General features: G+C 48.2%; 1 protein-coding gene across 1 annotated transcript in view; it reads right to left on the bottom strand.

The window, feature by feature from the left end:
• LOC108942152 (protein scribble homolog) overlaps positions 1-20,786 on the bottom strand; it is a 78,420-nt gene that overhangs the window by 12,208 nt on the left and 45,426 nt on the right. The window contains exons 18-34 of the mRNA XM_029252077.1: positions 20,076-20,153; positions 19,009-19,338; positions 14,785-14,865; positions 13,762-14,022; positions 12,259-12,369; positions 11,158-11,334; positions 10,091-10,207; positions 9,798-9,986; positions 9,521-9,640; positions 8,998-9,054; positions 7,949-8,005; positions 7,456-7,536; positions 4,401-4,841; positions 3,332-3,403; positions 3,170-3,220; positions 1,261-1,308; positions 840-965 (exon numbers count right to left, since the gene is read on the bottom strand). Of these exons, the coding sequence (XP_029107910.1) occupies positions 840-965; positions 1,261-1,308; positions 3,170-3,220; positions 3,332-3,403; positions 4,401-4,841; positions 7,456-7,536; positions 7,949-8,005; positions 8,998-9,054; positions 9,521-9,640; positions 9,798-9,986; positions 10,091-10,207; positions 11,158-11,334; positions 12,259-12,369; positions 13,762-14,022; positions 14,785-14,865; positions 19,009-19,338; positions 20,076-20,153 (2,397 nt within the window). The remainder of the gene's footprint in view (positions 1-839; positions 966-1,260; positions 1,309-3,169; positions 3,221-3,331; positions 3,404-4,400; positions 4,842-7,455; positions 7,537-7,948; positions 8,006-8,997; positions 9,055-9,520; positions 9,641-9,797; positions 9,987-10,090; positions 10,208-11,157; positions 11,335-12,258; positions 12,370-13,761; positions 14,023-14,784; positions 14,866-19,008; positions 19,339-20,075; positions 20,154-20,786) is intronic.

Here is a 20,786-nt window from a genome sequence, read left to right on the forward strand (position 1 = left end):
TACGGTTATTTACGGATTTATAGAGCTGGGTAATTTTAATGGAGCAATTTAGGCTAAGTACAGTACCGTGCTCGAGGGTACTACTACAACTGTAGGTGGGATTCGAACCTGCGACCTTTGGGTTCAAAGGTAGGGGCTCTGAGCACCAGCTACTCCAGCTCTGCGCGTCACAAAAATGAGGAACGGTGAAGGGCAAGAAGAAACCAAAAAACAAAAGACAGAGAAGCGGGGGGGGGGGGGCCAGGTGAGCGGTAGGTGCTCCAGCAGGGGGACCGAACACAAGATTGTGACATATGACGTATTTGGATTTCAGTTATATCGATTTACTTTTCAGGGAAAAAAAAGCAAAATCTCCAAAGCGACTTACAATGTTAAGGTTACAATTATTTAGCCATTTATACAGGTGGGTAATTTTTACTGGAGCAATTTAGGGTAAGTACCTTGCTCAAGGGTACTACAGCTGGAGGTGGGGATCGAACCTGTGACCTTTGGATCCAAAGGCAGCAGCTGTAACCACTACATTACCAATGTTCCTCTAGGAAGAAAAAAAAAAAAAACATTTTTAGTATGTTCTTACAGAATCTAACCTGTGAACGATGGTCGTCCGTATCAAACTTTTACTGTCTGTGACTCTGCAGTGAAAGCGACTTTGGATTTACAAAGAAATCCAGTTACGAGCAAACTTGCAGCCCCAGTCGCGTGTGTCTGATGAAGAGCCTGTGTAAATGTGGATGTGATTCTGAGCACTTGGGCAGTGGAGAGACCGAGCATACGGGATGCACAACCGGTACGGTCCGTCACTGTTGGCACGCGTCACATGTTCGAGAGGAAGTTCTTACATTGGTCTGGGGGGTGACCGGGGTGGGTCCTCGGTGGACGGTGTCGGGACTGCTCTGGCCGTCTTGATTTGATGGGGAGGGACTCTGCCGCAAGCGAGCAACGGGCTGGATGGCTCCGGGTTTGGTCTTCAAAGGAGGCAAACATTAAAATCTTCGACGCCCCAGAATGGTGCATCTTCGGATTCTCAACCGGGTTCGACCGAGTTGAAAACATCCGGGACGGAATTAGCTGCAATCCTCAACCACATCCTTCTACGGTTTCTATTGTTTCTTCGTTCTCATGTACTTGTTTTTCTTGCCTTACGCCTGTGTCAAAGCGCTCCGTGTCACTGCGTGAGAAGAGCGCTCTATAAAAATAACTTTAACTGAACTGAAACCGTACAGCCACTCGGACACATGGGCGCATTTCAAAGACACTCACCAACATGTTTTCCTTGGAAGGTGCATTAGAAGTGAAATTAATGCTTGCCTAAAAAAAAAAAAAAAAAATAAAAAAATAAAGCAATATTGTTACTTGGCTAAAAGTGGCACGAGATGTATTCTGGGGGAAAATAATAAAAAAAAAAAAAGACAGGCAAATGCAAAAGAAAAATTGCGATCAACATTACCAAAAAACAACAGCCATGCCAATGGATGGAAACGCAAGCGTGTGCAGGCTAACTGCGGCGAGCAGCTCTTAACGTTAGATACGCGGTAAAATAGTTCTTGGTGATCCAAGGCAACATGGGATGTGGATGTATAACTGCACGTTGCGTTCCGGATTTCTGCCTAATCGTTCAGCACTGGCATTCGTCGATGACCACTGAGGCTCCCCAGCGGTGGCGCCCGGAAGACACCCAACACAACAGGTCCACTGGTCAACAGCACACTGGTAAAGAACCATGTTCTGCACCCACAGCCATAGCAGCTGCATGCGTTTCTCACCCCTGAATGGCAAAGCAATTCATTCGACAATTTGGGGGGGGGGGGGAGGGAACCACAGCTCACCCTTGCATGACCGGTCTAAAAAGGGAGAGGGACGGCGGGTCACGTCATTGACCTCTCACTCTGGGCCGTGGGTTTGGATGCGGGTTCAAATCCGGCTCAGTCTACGTAGAGTTTGCACGTTCTCCCCATCTTTGTATCGGTCTTGTTTTTTCACTAGTCAATACACGTGTTTTTCAGGTAAACTGATGACCCTAAATTGCACCTAGTGTGTGTGTGTGTGTGTTAGCCACTGCATAAATGTGTCAATGACCATAGGCAGCTGACTGCAGTGTATCTACCATTGTAAGTCACAGTGGATAAAGGTGTCAGTTAAACACCAATGCATTACAGTCACCAAACATCCTTTTGGACAAAAGTGTCTTTTAAAGGAATAAATTTAAATGTGATTTGTGCAAAATCTAGTTAAACTTTTTACTTTCACCGAATACCACACACACACACACACACACACACACATTTTCAGAACCGCTCGTCCCTTACGGGGTCACGGGGAACCGGAGCCTACCCGGCAACACAGGGCGTAAGGCCGGAGGGGGAAGGGGACGCACCCAGGACGGGACGCCAGTCCGTCACAAGGCACCCCAAGCGGGACTCGAACCCCAGACCCACCGGAGAGTAGGACTGCGGTCCAACCCACTGCGCCACCGCACCCCCCTATCCGAATACCACATTCGGCAAAATACCAAAGCGTTTAACACTTTCTTACGATATCTGCTTCTATAATAAAATACATTATTAGATGTGTCACGCAAGGTAAATCGCCGGGATTTTTTACTAAACAAGTTGTGTTCCACTTTGCCCAGTTTTTGAGGGAGAAATTCTGGAAAATTAATTTTAAAAAGATACATACATACACAGATACACACATATAAACACAAACATACATAAACACACATACACATTTTCCGAACCGCTTGCCCCATACGGGGTCGCGGGGAACCGAAGCCTACCCAATAACACAAGGCGTAAGGCTGAAGGGGGAGGGGACACACCCAGGACGGGACGCCAGTCCATCACAAGGCACCCCAAGCGGGACTCGAACCCCAGACCCACTGGAGAGTAGGACCCGGTCCAACCCACTGCGCCACCGCGCCCTCTCTAAACACACACACGTATGTACATATCTTTTTTTACATACATATATTTTTTTTTTTTTTACAATTTTTTAAATTTATATTTAAAAATTTTAAATATATATAGCAATGCACCGCACTGTCCGGTCGATCCAATATGCAGTGACTGTGAGCCTAGGTGTGGTCATGCACGCACGAGCTGTAAGTGGCAGCTCAAACAACTCTGCCAGCCGAGTGAGACCAGGCAGGTAGAGCCCGAGAGAGACTTACGAATCGAGTCTCCCTTCCGACGGCTAGAGGGGCCGGGGCGTCGTGACACGGCTGATTAGGGTGGGAGGTGGGGAAAGGTGAACGCGTGGTAAAAGGGCGATGCAGTCCGTACACATTTCAGAGCTGAACACGCCAATGAGTAGAGGCACCGTTTGCACTCACCGGCTGGGGGCTCGGAGGGCAGGGGGCGTCTCTGCTGGGACCGCTGCACTTGGACGGCTCTGCCGGAGGAGGCTGGAACCGGCACGCACAAACACGCAACGGTGAGTACCGCATCCTGAAACGGCGTGCCCGAATCGCCTCGAGGCAGCAGCCGAGCTGGATCCTTGGCGTCGGTGCCCGTCCTAAACCCACCCTGCACAACACACCTCCGCAGATGCACGCCGAGCCCTTCCCGGATCTTGTTTCCGCTATTGTTACCAAGCGCATGTTCTACACTGGTTCCTCATGTTAAAAAAGTGCGAGTTCCAAATTTCCGAACGTTCAATATTTTCCATTTATTTCAGCTTCGTTAACAAGTGTCGGGTGTGTGTATGATTCGGCTTTATTGATTGTGACTTTCTCATGAAAGTGACTTTGGAACCATAAACGAAGCTGAGTTATGAACCCACTTCATCTGCGAATGTTTTCGTAAGCTGAGGACCCAGTGTAGCACTATGACTAAAATGATTCGGACTATAGTTAAAACTGCTCTTAAAAATAAAAAAATAATAATAATAAAAAAAAATCTGACCCATACTGTACAACCGTGGCGGATATGACATTCCCTGGCTTCCCTGACCTTCTGCGACAAACTATGAATTCAAGGGATTTTCACACGTCACAATCAGAGCGAGACGCTCACGAGGTGCGACGTTCATGACGATTTAGTCTCGTACAAAGACATTTTAGAAAAGTTCTACCCCAAACACATCAGACCATGGGGGGATGTAAAACTGGCCAGCGCGGAAATGGCAAAAACCCCTTTGAAATCACAGCACTGCAGTTACAGCAAACGGTCCGAGTGCCATCGGTAACACAGCTGTTAGGCCGAAGTGCTTGAAAACGTAAGAATTAAGTGTATCGAACCCAGGCTCCAGCACGCTCCTAGCCGCACCGCAAAGGAGACAGTAGTTATGGAGAAGTTCACACGAGTTAAGAGAACACCAGGCCACTGCAACACCGCATGCTGCTTCTCACACACACACACACACACACACGCGCGCTCTCCAGGGCTGCTCCGGCCGCTTGCCTTGCTGTGCAGGCACGTCTGCAGCTGGCCCCGTCGGCCATAGCCCACAGGCGGGCCGGAGAGGACGCGCCGCTCGGGCGGCTGCCCCCTGCCCTGCCGGTTGGCCACCACAAAGGGATTATCGCTGAAGCTGATTGGCTGGGAGTCCACAAGGCACTCCTCTTCCTCCGGCCCTACCGGGACCGCTTCTGCCGGAGCGGGAGGGCATTCTTGCGGGGGGATACTGGGGACGTGTCCATGGGGAGACACCTTGAGGTTAACAGGAGTCTGCTGTGACATACACCCAGGCTGGGGCGGTGGATGTGTTGAGTTCAGGGTATGGGACCCCGCAGGGGACGAAGGGTGCGGTGCCACCTCGCTGGCACGGGGCTCTAGGGGGGCGATGAACTTGGCCTGTATGGGAGCCTCCATGTCGGCGGCGAGCGCAACGAAGGGACAGAACTGAGGGAGAGGAGGGAGCCAGAGTGAGAGAGGAGGTGAAGACGAAGGGAATGAGCACACACTCGTACACACGAACGCACAGAGAAGACTGGAGGGTAGAAGACAACGGAAAAAGGCCGCAGCTCTTCCAGACTAAAGAAATGACAAAGCTCTCAACAATAATTATTATTTTCTCATTTAATACTTACATTTGCCCTTGGGTCACATCCTACTATACCCAGCGATGCACTGCATGCAGATGATGCACAGAGCTATGAAATGCTATTTTGAAAACGCGAATCTGCGTTTAATTCCAACATGATCCGAAAAACTGCATTCCTACTGAGCTTGCGTCGAGGAAGAATCTTCATCGGTTTCATCCGACCTCAAGTCGATCCACCGTGGCTTCGACGCGCTGAGGTCACAAAGGATTATTACCTAGGTGTTTATAAACAGCGCAATCATGCCAAAAGTACTGCTTTTTTTTTTTTCTTTTCTTTTTAAGCAGAAAAGAAAAATGACCCGTGTTTCTAAGAGCGATCGGCTGTTAAAACGACGTTTACGCGATCAGTCGACCGCTTCCTCGTGGCCACTTTCGTTCTGCCCTCAACCGCGATCGAGACATTTAATAGGCATTTAAGGTGAAACGCTTTTTAATACTTCCTCCGAACTCACTTTTCTTTCTCAGCTCCACGGGACAGAGTTACGAACAGACTTCCGATCCTAATTGTGCTCGTAAGCTGAAGTACAAGTGTGTTTGAAATGCAGCTTTTTTTTGGTTCGCTGCTGAAAAGTGTTGGGGGGGAAAAGGTGGTCCGCAAATGTAAACTATCTAGGGCCTCAGCCCATGAGAAGAATGGAAAATGAGTAGCGAGGTATGATCCCAGATGTGAAGGATAAAGACGACAGTCGGAGAAGAGCGGCGGACCTGCCGGTCCGCGTGGCAGGTTCACGCTAGACGGCAGAAGACAGCTGAGCCAGAAGCATTCTGGGAAGGTGAAGGAAGTACTGGGGGGGTGGGTGAAGAAGAATGCCGAGCGCTCCACCTCTCGCTTTCCACAGTCCCAACCGCCGACATTAACATGTTAACCGAAAGGTTGAAACAACCTCCGTATCAATGTGGAAAAAAATAAATATGCTGCATTTAACAAGGACAATATTTACCACAGTAAGAACCACCAACCAAGTAACAGAAAAGCTCAAAAATCAAAAACAGAAACAGCTATTTATCCAGAGCTTTGAATATTGAGCACAAAACTTTGGAGATCTTCATAGATAATATACCTACTAAGCGAAAAATCACATGGGCAGTAAGAAACCCTACTCTGCAGGCAAGGCACTATGTAAAAAGTCATATTTGACCGCTGCAGCAAACCTGTGACAGACAAACTTCTGCCGCAAGCGTGCAGTGCAACGCAACTGCAGATTACCAATCATTCCGAGGTAATAAACAATAATCAATATTTCGGTTAACAAAAATGTAGGATAAAGAGAAAAGCATCAGAACAAAGGGGAAAAAAAAAGCAAATGCAAAAACTACAAAATCATCACAGACTCACTTTGGGACGTTGGCTGGACCAAGTTCTAGCTCTGGATGTCCTCCTTGAGTGTGTAGCTACAGGGTACTGAACTCTTGGGTCTCTAGCCTTCACTGCACCTTGCTTTACTGTGCCTCTCACCCACCCCTGTGAAATGTCCCCCAGCAAGACCTAAAAATAAACTTTGACAAGTGCCAGCTGAGTTGGCAGCTGTCCCCCTCGACCCTGAACACCTCTCTCTTGGGCATGTCTGAAAGGCAGTCTGCTACGCTCATATCTGGAGAACAATCCTGCAGATCTTTTACCCAACAGCTTCAGGGTCTTACAGTAGTCCCTCGGAGCTGCTGAAGCCCTTCCCGCATTCAAGGATTTCAAAATGCATCCCTTTCGCACTCACTTCTCTCTTGATTTCCTGACAGCTACACGAACTTGCGCCACATCATCCGACACCATCGCCCAAGTATTACTTCTATATGCGGCTACTGGTGTAAATTGAAAAGGGGGTCGTAAAAGAGCGGTCGCTATTTAGAGGCGCGACTATGCTAATTATGGATGCAGCTTTCACCACAGGGGGTCGTCCGCTCGGTAAACAACGTGGTAACAATGCTCTGTGTGTGACATTTCCAGGAAAGCAGGCACGGTGATACACGATACCATCTACTGCAGGAATGAGTCGCGGCTTGGACGTTTGGAGCATGCAGGGAAGCCCTGCAGGCGACATTTCTTGGAGGCACCCGCTTTGTCAGAGGTTAAGGGCCACCGCCGTGACAAAAATGCCCCGAGTTCCACGAGGAACGTTATTCCATCATGGGTGGGGCTGAAGCCGAAAGTATGTGGCGCGAGGAGATGACAACATCAGGGGACGTGGCCTCTGTCCCACTAATGTGGCCACTGAAACTCAACAACTGGCATATTTACATATTAATGTCTTACGCATATTAACAAGCATATTAAAGGAATAATGACACTTTTCACCCGTATGTCAATGAGACCCAAGCTCTGATCCCCCACAGGAGTGTGACATGCAGGTGCGTGTGGATCCACCTTCTGTTGGACAGTGTTGGAATAGTGTGTTGGACAGCCTGGGAGATGCTGACCTGGCTGAGCTTCTGAAGGCTGGGCGTGGGCAACGCGGCCAGCGTCCTGTAGTCCAGTCTGGCTGGTCCGGTAACCAGGTTCTGCGAGAGGGAATGAGGCAGCAGGGGTCAGATGTGGCCTTACAGAGGGGAGCGTGTATGGAGGCGGTCGGGAAAAGAGAGGACTATTCAACTTCAGCTCCGTGAGCCAGTTCTACGCTGGTTCTAATCCTTAAACCCGTAACGCCGCAGGAAATCATAGGGGTTCGATCAAAGCAAGAAGCAGCCTCAGTTCACCGGACTCTGTCTTCCAGACTTACGTTTCGACGACGCTTATCTAAGGGCTCATGCGACTAATGTTTCAGCAAACAAAGGTGAGGAAAAATAACACACCTGTACGTTAAATGAGCATCGATTCAAGCCAGTTTTCCTGTCCAGTGAACCTGAAGGAAGCGCTTATTGCTTGGTGTCTCCCCCTGGTGGACGGGAGGGGGACAGGCAGAAAGAGCCTCACCTCAGGCTCCTCTTCCAGTAGGCGGTTGGCCTCCTCGCGCTCCGCACGCATGCGTTCCTTCACCAAGGACCCCCGGGATGCAAGGGAGAACGGGGGGGGGGGGGGGACCACAAACCACAGGACAGCACCCGCAAGGTGGAGGAAGTGAAACAGGGCAAGGAAGGAATGGCGTGAGCAAATCGACAAACGTGGGAACGAGACAGGTGACCGGGGTGGTGGGAGGGGCATACAAAACAAGAGAAAACTGAGTTCCAGGCACATGGTGGTGGACAGCATACAGAGTTCACACACATGCTAGCCAAAGGCAGCCCGCTGGGTGTTCCGGCAGAAACAAGTGTGAAAGAGGAGAGCTAAGCTGCCAGAGGGAGCTTGGGCAAACTCATACCCTTCATGTGCCCCATTTTACACACACACAGTCTGAACCGCTTGTCCCGTACGGGGTTGCAGCAAACCAGAGCCTAACCCGGCAACACAGGGCGTAGGGCTGGAGGGGGAGGGGACACACCCAGGACAGGACTCCAGTCTGTCACAAGGCACCCCAAGCGGGACTCGAACCCCAGACCCACCGGAGAGCAGGACAAGGTCCAACCCACCCCCCATTTTACAATCTGCTGAAATTATGAGGAATGACTTGTCATGTGGTGCCATGACAACCAGCAAGGATCGGGGTTTATTCTTAATGCCTCAGTTCTGGGGCACTTGGTAGCATAAGGGTCACAGCTGTGCCTTTGCACCCAAAGGTTGCAGGTTTGGATCCCATCTCCAGCTGTTGTACCCTTAAACAAGGTGAATACACTAAATCGCTCCAGTAAAACCACCCAGCTGTATAAAAGGGTAAATAATTCTAAGTAGTTAAACACTAAGCTGCTTTGGAGGAAAGTGTCAGCTAAATGAATAAATGTAACTGATGTGGTGATGATTTCACATATCTTGGGTATTTCCAGCATTAAGGGAAAGCTAACATGTCCTTTGCTATTTCTTTTAAACTGCCAATTTAAGCTGCCCGTGACCTACGCGCGTACGGAAGAAGGTCCCAATACGTCACTCACCACTTTCTGTAGCTCTTCCTTCTCCCACTGAGACGTCTCGCGTGTCATCTCGACCTCCTGAACACACAGCGACGGACAAACAGGTGAACAGAGAAGCGCGCATATCCTTTGTTCGGGAAAGATGTGGGACTACGGTGCTGTTCGGACGTGTGTGAGCCCCCGCGTCCCTTGGTTTCACTACGAAATGGTTATTTAATGAGTATCGGTGCTTCTCGTGTGCCATAAAAGGTGTGTAACGACCAATTCCAGGCGTAAAAACAAGTGAAGCCCAAGTCGTATCGGTTAAACCGAGCAGGTAAGTAAGATCAGGGGTGTAAATCATAGTAATTTATTCATTTTATAAGTTTAATGTTTTGCGCAGCAAAACCCGACAGGGTTCACGTACTTTCGAGCTGCACCGTATCTTACGTGTTCATTTATTCATTCAGCAGATGTTTTTTCTCCACAGCAGAACACATCTCCAAAAAACAACACGGCAGGGCATTAGATCAAGAGAAGAGCGGCGCTCCTTATAGTCCGCTACCTTCTGGATGACGTCCATCTCTTCCAGGCTGAAGTCTCTGTCGATGGAGGAGATGCTCTCCATGCTGTTCTTGCGAGTGATGCCCGCAGCGAAAGGGTTGGCGATGACCCCAGAAGAGGCCTGGGCAAACAAAATAGTGATGACGGCACAGACACAGAGAACAACACACACCAAAAAAAAAAAAAAAATCACTGCTCTCTATTCTTAGGGATTCGTATATTTCGCCAAACTGCGAACCTCAGGTTCTGAACGCACAAGGGCCCCCTATGAATTTCACCTCGATGGCGGCCGCGTCGCTGGGGTCGAATCCGTCGCACACCAGCAGCGCCAGCGTGTCCCCGGTGGAGCGCAGGATGCGAACGGCCTCTGCGTGCGTCATGCCCAGCAGGCTGTGGTTGCTCACCTCTAGGATGCGCATGCCCACTTGCAGGCGGCCGTCCCGCGCAGCAGCCCCGCCGGCGCTCACCTGAAGGGGGTGACGTCGCGAGATGTGAGTGCGCAGAGGGCGAGGAAGGGAAGCTGTCAGGGTGCAGGAAGAAGGCTGCTATTAAACGGATCGCAGGGGCCCACCTTGGAGATGAAGACTCCCTCATCTGTGGGGTCGAAGGGGTTGCCGGCATGGCCCTTGGCACCCCCGCGGATGCTGATGCCCAGTTTCTCGCTGGGTTGTCTCTCGATCACTATCTCCTGTAGGGGCAGACATGGGAGTTAGAACGACATGGAGAGCTGCCCAAGGACCTCTACAACTCCAGGCCCAGAAAGCATGCAGGAAGGATCACCGGACACCCTCCCCAACCGGGCCATCACGTGATGCAATCCCCTCCTTCTGAGAAGCGATAGAGGACCGTGAGGTCAGAAAAAAAGTACGTTATAATCCACATCCACTGTCAAACAGACATTTAGTTTCCGATTTTTGGCATCCGGCTCCAAAGTGAAAGACTGTGATTTGGAACGTGCTCTGGTAAAATAGCGTTCACCCTACAAAGCAACACATTCATGCAAGTGTCACCAACTCCACCTATTTATGTTTAATCATACTGTTACTTCTAGCTCTATACTCATTATTTCAACATGCTCTCACACACACACACACACACACACACACACACTGATCTCTGCTATTTATACATTTACTCATTTAGCTGATGCTTTTTCCCCAAGCAACTTTCAATTTTAAGACACAATTATCTAGTCTTTTAAACAGCTGGGTACATTCTTTTTTTTTACTGGAGAAATTTAGGGTAAGTACCTTGCTCAAGGTTACCTCAGCCAGAGGTGGGAGTAAAACCTCTGCCCTTTGAATCCAGAGTCAGTAGCTCTAACCACTACTCTGCCAGCTGCCCCTTATACAAGGTAAACTGGTGAAAAGGGGAATAATGGGACAGCTGGTTGTGTAACGGTTAGAGGTGGTGCCTTTGCACCCAAAGGTTATAGGTTTAATTCCCACCTCCAGCTGTAGTACCCTTGAGTAACGTACTTACACTAAATTGCTCCAGTAAAATTACCCAGCTGCATAAATGGGTAAATAATTTTAAGTACCTTAACACTGTAAGCTGCTTCAGAAAAAGCTAAAAGAGTAAATGTTATTGCACTACTACTGTAGTATGGCATTTATTTATTGTCCCATCCCCACTCACCTGCATCCCTGATGGCGCGGGGTCCCGACGCACCAGCACCCGGACCTCCTGTGTGTTGGATAGCAGGGCCCGCACGGCCTCCTGATGAGTGGTGTGGCGAAGGTCAGTGCTGTTCACCTCCAGGATGCGGTCACCCACGCGCAGCCCGCTCTTACACGCCAGACCGTGGGGGATCACCTGAATGAGGCCGTACAAACACACAGTTAGAAGAGAGTCCTGCAAAAACTGCGTTCAATGTTTCAAATCAATAGAGGGCAGCAGGTAGCGTAGTGATTACAGTTGCTACCTTCGAAGCCAAAGGTCGCAGGTTCGAATCTCACCTCCAGCTGTAATACCCTTGAGAAAGGTACTTACCCTAATTGATCCAGGAAAAATCACCCAGCTCTATAAATGGGTAAATAATCGGTGGTAAACTAATGTTGTAAGTTGCTTTGGAGAAAGGCTGTGAGCTAAATGAAGTAATGTGATGTAAAACGCTGTAACCCCGATGCAACATTTTATGGGTGGCACAGCAAGTAGCGCTGCTGTCTCACAGCATGTGGGGGGTGCAAGAGGACGTGGGTTTGATCCCTGCTCAGTGTGTGTGTGGAGTTTGCATGTTCTCCCTGTGTCTGTGTGGGTTTCCTTGGAGTGCTCTGGTTTCCTCCCACAGTCCAAAGATATGCTGTTCAGGTTCACCCATAGTGTGAGTGAGAAAGAGAGTGTGTGTGTTCCACTGATGTATGGATGAGTGATCACTTGTAAGTAGTGTATCTAGCAATGTAAGTCCTCGAGTGCTCTGGTTTCCTCCCACACTGCAAAGACATGCTGTTCAGGTTTCTCCGTAGTGTGTGAGTGACAGAGAGAGAGAGAGTGTGTCCCACTGATGTATGGATGAGTGACCCAGTCTAAGTAGTGTATCTAGCAGTGTAAGTCACCACGGTGAATAAGGCGTGTGGGTTCATAACACTACACAGAGTTCACCGGAAGTCGTTCTGGAAGAAAGCGTCTGTCTAAATGAAGTAACGTAATTATTTTGCGTAGCACCCTTCGCAACCAGTTCCAGTTGTTAATTTTTTGTTAATCCGTTTCAAACGTTTACGCTACTTCCCATAGACGCACCTTTGAGATGAAAATTCCCGGTTCGGTGACTCCAAACGGGTGGCTGGCGTGGTCGCTGCCTCCAACGATGCTCAGCCCCAGCGGGCCGCCTGCCTTCACCAGAGTCACTTCCTGTAGGGACAGAAAGTAAAGGCTGGTACATTTGGAGAAAGACCAATTTCTTCTACCACCATTACCCTGCACAAGACAAAAAGTTTAAAAAATGGGGGGGAATATAAAGAAAGTATTTACACTCGGGCGAAGTGATGCCACCTTTGGTCCTTGAGAGTCCCCATAGTTTTATCTGTAATTGACCTTTAGTTGCAGACTAACATCTCAACTAGGAAGTTTTTTTTAATTATAAAAAATATTATTGTTTTACTAATAATATTCAATTATTAACTTATTTTTTGACTGGGTTATTTTTTTCTTAAATAGATAGGGGCACAGTGGTGCAGCGGGTTTGGCCTGTGCCTGCTCTCTGGTGGGTCTGGGGTTCGAGTCCCGCTTGGGGTGCCTTGTGATGGACTGGCATCCCGTCCTGGGTGTGCCTCCCCCCTCCCCCCCCCGACACAGGCTTACGCCCTGTGTTGCCGGGTTAGGCTCCGGCTCGCCGCGACCCCTTTTGGGAGAAAGCGATTTCAGACGACGTGTGTGTGTAAAGTTAAGGAACTCTCAAGGGCTAGAGTGGTGCCACTGACTGACATGGGACCCAGGTCTTTAAAGCTAACGTTCACAATTTTTTCCAGAGAGGAAAAGAGCAGGACGACTCATCTCTGTGTCATGTGACAAGTGAGAAAAAAAAAATTGCTCCATACCCTCAACCACTTCCTCTGGCAAAGGAATGCATTAGAGACAAAGACAACACACTTATTAAATTCATCATTTATAGATACGTTCAGATTCTCTCTCTCTCTCTCTCTCACACACACACAGCTGGGTGAAAGTGTGTGAACCCTTTAGGGATGCTCATCATTCTCGCATAAAATCTTAAAAACAAACTCATAAACTCTAAATGGGCAGCTGCCCTTGCATCCAGACGTCGCAGGTTCGAATCCCACCTCGAGCTGTGAACCTTGCACAAGGGTACTGATCTTAAAATTGATTCAGTAAAATTACCCAGCTGTATAAATAACTGTAGGTAACAAAGTAAGTTTGGAGAAAAGTGTCAGCTAAACTAATAAATGACTATGATTTACACCCCTGATCCTACTTACCTACTTGGTTTAACCAATAGAACTTGGACTTCTATTTTTTACACCTGCGCTACTTGTGTGTTTCTACTACACACATTTCCTCTAAAATAACATATGGAATTGGTCATTACACACATATTATGTCACATGAGAAATGCTGATTGCCATTAAATAACCATTTTGTGGTAAAACTAAAGGACGCAAGGGGTTCACATACTTTCAAGAAGCATTGTACTGTATACTGAGAATTCAAACACACAAGAGCAGCACCCACGCTACTCTCCAGCACAAGGCCGATGCCCAGAACCGAACCCAGGGCGCCGCTTACTTCGATGGGATACTCGTTCTCCGTCGGGCAGCTCAGCTCGCTGCTCACACGGGACGCTTCGGTGCCGACGGGGTCCTCCTGGTCCCGAGAAGCTGCGGGCTCCGGGGGTGGCGGGGAGCGGGGTCGGGCCCGCTTCGGGCCCGGAGAGCTCTCGGCGTCGGCCACGTCCCGTTCCACCAGCAGGGTAACGGCGGGGGAGGTTCCCGTGAGCAGCGCCACTGCCTGCTCGTGCCTGGCCTCGGTCATGTCTACGCCGTTGATCTGCACCAGCGCGGAGGGAGAAAGGAAGGGCAGAACGGGAGAGGTCACGGCTTACGAAACACCGACGCGGACCAAGATGGCGCAAGACGGACATTAAAATAATCACAACATTATTTCTCATACAGAAAACGGAAGAGCACTAAGGATGCACAATAAATATTTAGCTAAAACACTGTATATCTAAATATCTTTTTTCATATTTAGAAGTAAGTCTACTTATAAAGGGGGGGCGCTGTGGCGCAGTGGGTTTGGCCGGGTCCTGCTCTCTGGCGGGTCTGGGGTTCGAGTCCCGCTTGGGGGTGCCTTGTGATGGACTGGCGTCCCGTCCTGGGTGTGTCCCCTCCCCCCTCTGGCCTTGTGCCCTGCGTTGCCGGCTTAGGCTCCGGCTCCCCGTGACCCCGTATGGGACGAGCGCTTTCAGACAGCGTGTGAGTAAATCTACCTACTTAAATATACATATCAATTTAAACAGATTTAAATATCAGCTTAAAATATTTAGCTTTTCTCACAAAATCTGGTATTTTAAATAGCCTATTACTGTTTCTACAGTTATTATTATTAGGCCAGCAGTTACAATTCTCGAAAGAGAAACGGTGGCAGCCCAGGAGTGTGTAGCGCAAGCGGTGATGGTGTGCAAGAGTACCTGTCCGCAAGACCTACTGCTGACATGAGAAATGGAGTTTTTATCAAGTATAAATGACACCTGAAGTGGCTATGACTGAGTGACCGAGGGGGGAGGAAGAGGTCCGGGGTGCGACTTACTGAAATCACTCTGTCGCCCACTTGTAGCGTGTCGTCGCGATGAGCGGCTCCGCCCTCGACGATGCGGGAGATGAAGATGCCCTGCTGGTGAGAAATGTCTCCGGTGAAGTTCCCCACTCTCTTGAACATTGTTCCAGAAGCAGTAGGACAAGCAAGTGAACCGAGGTGCCGCAGCTAAACACCGTAACAGTTCACATTTATTTATTTAGCAGACGCTTTTCTCCAAAGTAACTTCCAATGAACTCTATGTAGTGTAATCAGCCCACACACCTTATTCACCATGGTGACTTACACTGCTAGATACACCACTTACACTGGGTCACTCGTCCATACATCAGTGGAACACACTCTCTCTGTCACTCACGCACTACGGGTGAACCTGAACAGAATGTCTTTGGAGTGTGGGAGGAAACCAGAGCACCTGGAGGAACCCCACACAGACATGGGGAGAACATGCAAACTCCATGGAGAGTGAGCGGGGATCGAACCTGCATCCTCTCGCACCACCCAGGCGCTATGAGACAACAGCGCTACTCGCTGTGCCACCGTGCTGCTCAGTTGGCAAGAAAGTGGCGCTCCATCACACAGAGCGTGTCGGGATTGAACGGTGTATGGATAGAGGAAATGTCCTTTTTGCAGCAACTATGTTTTTTATTTGAAGTGGCTAACAAGTGAAAAAAAATGTGTTCTGGCAGCGCTGGAAAAAAAAAAAAAAGTGGAACACAATGGAATCAGGATTGAAAAGGGGGAAAAAAAACAGTGCAGCACGAAAATGTAATACAGAAGTGCATATTATTCTACATGGGAATTATTTCAACATGAATAATGTGTGAAACTAATGAGAAAATGTTACAAAGCCCTACTACACGACATAACGTTGATGCATGTTAACACATTATCCTGACACTTTTCTCCAAAGCGACTTACAATTATTTACCCATTTATACAGCTAGGTCATTTTTACCAGGGTAAGTACCTTCTTCAAAGGTACCACAGCACTAAGTGAGATATGAACTGACAACCTCCAGACAAAAAGGCGACAGCTCTAACCACAACACTAATAGCTGGCCACCCCTGTTGATATATCATTGTGGTTTATATAATACAGTATACAGGGATTTACCATGGTGTTGACTCACAATAGTGTACAGTACAGGACATCTTAAAATAAACATGTTTGTACGTCTCACATATATATATATATATATATATATATATATACACACATATATATATATATATACACACACACAGACACATTTGTATATACACACATATATTTATACATATATCTATACACACACACACACACACACACACACATATATATATATATATATATATATATATATATATATATATATATATATATAAAATATGCGCACACATTTATTTATTAATTTATTATGAACATTGTCCAAACCCTTAATACACAGCAGGGGGTCAGCTGCACCAGCTGTGGTGCTCTGTTCACCAGTGTGACATGCGGCGGAGGAATTCCCTCAGAGACTATATTTATCGCCCACTTTTCGGCGAAGGGTCACAGAAAAGCCGCGTAATCCCAAGGTCAAAGTGGAACGCAGGAAATCGGTTAAAGAAAAAAACGGTTAAAGATCGTGGAGAATAAGCCGCGTCAGCGTCTTCCGCACCTCATCAGGAGGTCGGCAGTGCGTTCACACTGTAGCGCAGCTATTTACCTTATTCGCACATGTTTTTTTTATTGTTTTACCGATGCCTTGGAACATTAGGTTTGTGTGCCGAGTTACTTTACAAAGATTTACCATATTGTATGGGTGGGTAATTTTACTGGGCCAATTAAGGTTAAATAACCAATAGATGTTAGTATCTGTACTGCAGGGTGATTTTGTGTGTCAGTTTTTAGAAAAAATTTTCCACGGTCGTGAAATTGGCGAATTCTGGCACCGGGTTTCAAGCACCGACTATTCCATCACCTTTTAGGATCTGATGCTTTCCAGAATGTTGTAGCACTTTCTAGAATCTTCCAGTGGCTGTAAAGTACCAAACTAAAAATGACACTCTATAAGAACCAGTGGCACCTTTGCAATCAGTACACTTCAATTATAATAACGCAAAAATCGACATCGCTAAGAATATTTATGATTTATAAATTTATAATTAATATTAAGATGTATATGTCAGGACAGGTCAAATGCAGGGTAGTGACATAACATCTTTGGCAGAAACCACAACATTTCCACAACTGGTATTAAAATTCTGCTACTAACTCATGGACTCAGATTGAGGTTAAATGCTACAACGGAATGGTGAATGGTGTCGCCACCAACCCATCACCACCCCAACCTCCTCCCCCCCAAAGAAGCTCCATCCCAAATTTCCTAATGAGAAGCAGAAGCTAACTGAAGAACATGACCAATTTTTCATAGGTAAAACCTGCAACAATTCCAGAAGATACCTTATCCACTCGCTGTGCCCCAGCTGGACGGCTCTGACCGACAGCGAGCACGGGCCTCCGAAATCCACCGCCTTCGCACCCATCATCACAAATTCATAGACTCATCTATTTACCAGCTACTGGACACCGGAACCTGCTCAAAATCCCAAAGCAAGACCTCTGGAGAAGCTCCAGCAAACCGCAACGTGTAGAAAAATGCGTGGCGATCCTCCTAAAGTGCCGACAAATCACGGTAAAACTCACGTTACCACAGAGAAGCCAGGACTTACAGACATGGAGGCTGGTCTGTGGCCGAGCACGTCACGTGTCTCTTGCTCAGTTCGTGCTCCACGTGTGGCCCAAGGCGCTGTTGGCCGGCACCGAAAATATGCTCCGAACCACCCTCCCCCCATATGTCGACAGGACGATCGGATGTCAAAGCCTGCTATTCATAACTCCGTCTCCGTAGCAACCCCACCAAACAGGACACTAAAAGTTACGCCCTCGGTATGAGGGAGACCCCCAAGGGTAGCGGAACGAAACAGAAATGTCCAATCTGCTCATCGCTATTCGGACGACGTTCCCATCGGCGTTTTTAATTAATATTGGGAAGAACGGGGCCCGTGGGTAACGTGATGCTCGGAGGCGCTGTCTCTGGATATGGAGGTCATAGGCTCAAGTACAGGGAGCAAGGTGCTTTCCCTGAAAGGCCCAGTTAAAAAAAAATAAATAAATAAATAAAAATTTAAACCCTGCTATATGAATGGAAAAATCGTTGTAAGTAGCTTAACACTGTAAATCGCTTTGGAGAAAAGTGTCAGCTGAACAAATAAATAAATATTCATAAAGTAATAACACCCCGCTTAACTTCATTTCTTAGCAACTGTTATTCAACAGACCAGCAAGAGGAGTGTGAAAAACCGGTGTGACCCGAGCGTTTCATAAATATTCACGACGTGAACATTTATCGAATTTATTGTGCATGTTAAGCCCTGCTCTCCGGTGGGTCTGGGGTTCGAGTCCCGCTTGGGGTGCCTTGCGACGGACTGGCGTCCCGTCCTGGGTGTGTCCCCTTCCCCCTCTGGCCTTACGCCCTGTGTTGCCGGGTAGGCTCCGGTTCCCCGCGACCCCGTGTGGGACAAGCGGTTCTGAAAATGTGTGTGTGTGTGTGTGTGTGTTAAGCCCTGTACCCTCGAATACTCTCATCTCAGCAAAAAAATGCAATTCTTCAGTAAATCCATGCCTTTTTTTTCCAGCTAAAGTATTTGAATTGTCATTTGAATTATTTAGAGTTTTGTTTTTAATTCTGAAATTTTTATTTTACGCCATCTCAACAGAAGAGTGAGTCAATGTGACCAGTGCATTTCCCTGCTTCTTTACAGTTGACAGCGTGTTGACTAACAGAAAAGAAAATGAAGAGAGCGATTTCCCGCTCCATACATCTGTGACATTCCTGGACCACGTTCACCAACGCTCACTTTAGTGACCGCTCTCATTATCACTTTTTCATTCGCGCCACTAATATTTCGGGTTTTCAGATTAAATTTTACGACCCCGGACCTTAACGGCTCTACTTTCTGTCCTTTTTAAGCTACAAAAATAGCTAAATGACCATTAACGCACGGGACTGTGTGATGAGTAAAACGTGGTACTTGAAGGGATACAGCTCTCCTTACGGGAGGGTCTTTTCTTTGCCAGTGGTTGCGTTCGTACACCAGTTTTAGATTTTTTCCCCCCGAATGTGAAGCTGCTGCCTTCTGGAGACAGCTCGTACCTCAGGGTGAGGGTAAAATGGGTAAAGGCTGACTTACGGTGTCCCCGGGGCGGTAGTGGGTGGAGCCCTTGCCCCCAGCTATACTGAAGCCCAGCCCCTTGTCGTCGCGGACGAGGCGGGCGGAGAGGCGCTGCCGCCTGGAGGACGAGGAGGGGGATGGGGGGTCCAGGCAGAAGGGTAGCGAGCTGCTGCCCGGCCGCTCGCGGGGGAGGTAGTCATCCTCGGGCCGCAGCGGCGTGGTCGTGACGGCGTTCTCCGGCTCCACCATGCGCTCTCGCAGCACCGTTACGGTGACGGCCGCGCTCCAGCTGCGCAGCGCCTCCACCGCCTCCTGGTGCTCCGCCCCCTGCAGGTCCACCCCGTTCACCTGGCGACGGAGAGACGGGACAAGTCGGCACGGGACGAGTCAGCACCCCCAGCGCGGGCTCCACTGTTGTACGCGTCACAGCTCTGCACTCCATTCGCAAAACTGCGTATTTTGCCACAGGTGATGGGGAAAAAGCCAGCTACAGCCAGCTAAATACTGGCGGTCGTCAGCTTGCGAGGTTCTGGGGGGGATCCGAGGACTTTTAACCGTCACCGGATGTTCTGCTGGATTACAGTTCCTTCAATGCGCCAATGAGGCGTGTAACAAAGCGCTCGTCTCTGTCATAAATCGGACGAATATCATCGCAGACGAATGCAGATAATGCGTAAATAGCCCATCACAAAAGAGTACGCTAAAGCAGACAGGCATACACACACGTTTATACATTTAGTAGACGCTTTTCTCCAAAGCGTCTTATGAAATCACTTATTATTTACCCGTTAATACAGCCGGGTAATTTTTACTGGAGCAATTTAGGGTAAGTACCTTGCTCAAGGGTTCTACAGTCGAAGGTGGGATTCGAACCTGCGACCTTAGGGGTGAGGAAGCAGCTCGAACCACTACGCTACCAGCCGCCCCCTACATATTTCCATCTGAGCGGAGGGAAAACATCATGGGAGGAACAGAATGCACAGTATTGATCTCAGGATTACACACACACACACACACACACACACACACACACACACACACACACACACACACACACACACACGTGCGCGCGCCGCACAGTTTACCTCCAGGAGTTTGTCCCCTACTTTGACCCCAGCGCAGGCAGCTGGACCTTCCTCAGAAACCCTGGAAATAAAGATACCCTGCAAGGTGAGAGAGAAACACCTACTGAGAGGGTGCTAAATACGGGTGTGCGGAACATGTTCAGTGCAGCACGAAGGGTTTTGAACGCTGCGGTGTGCGTGTGTAGCGGCAACAAATCGAGAACGGGAAGCAAACAAGAGCCGGGTTCACATTTCCACAGGAGGAACCGTTGCTATTCCTGGAACAATGTACAGTATTTATTATTTATTTCAGGAGGACTCAACAATTAAAAGGTTAATTAATAACAATTAATACTGCAAGCGAAGTAAACTAAGAGAACAGTGATTTTCATCAACATTTTGAACAAGAATAAACCCATTAATCACAGCAAGGGTTTAATTTATTCTGCGAAATCCCCCCCCCATTAGGCAAATTCCCATGATGGGGGTCAAGTTACCATTATTGGTTATGGAAGGGGGGAGAAACCATTCCTGGACCAAAAAAAAAAAAAAAAGCTGACCTAAAGCACTTCAAAAATACCAGTATAAAAGGTATTTTTATGCATCACCTACATATTTTATGGTTTTTGTAGCAAAAATTCCTAACTTGTCTTTTTGTTATTTTTTTCATTCATCCATACATGATCAATAATCACTTGTCTAATGCAGGGTCAAGGGGGGTGCGGTGGCGCA

Source organism: Scleropages formosus, chromosome 5 (genome assembly GCF_900964775.1).
Source record: "Scleropages formosus chromosome 5, fSclFor1.1, whole genome shotgun sequence".
Classification (NCBI taxonomy): Eukaryota; Metazoa; Chordata; class Actinopteri; order Osteoglossiformes; family Osteoglossidae; genus Scleropages; species Scleropages formosus.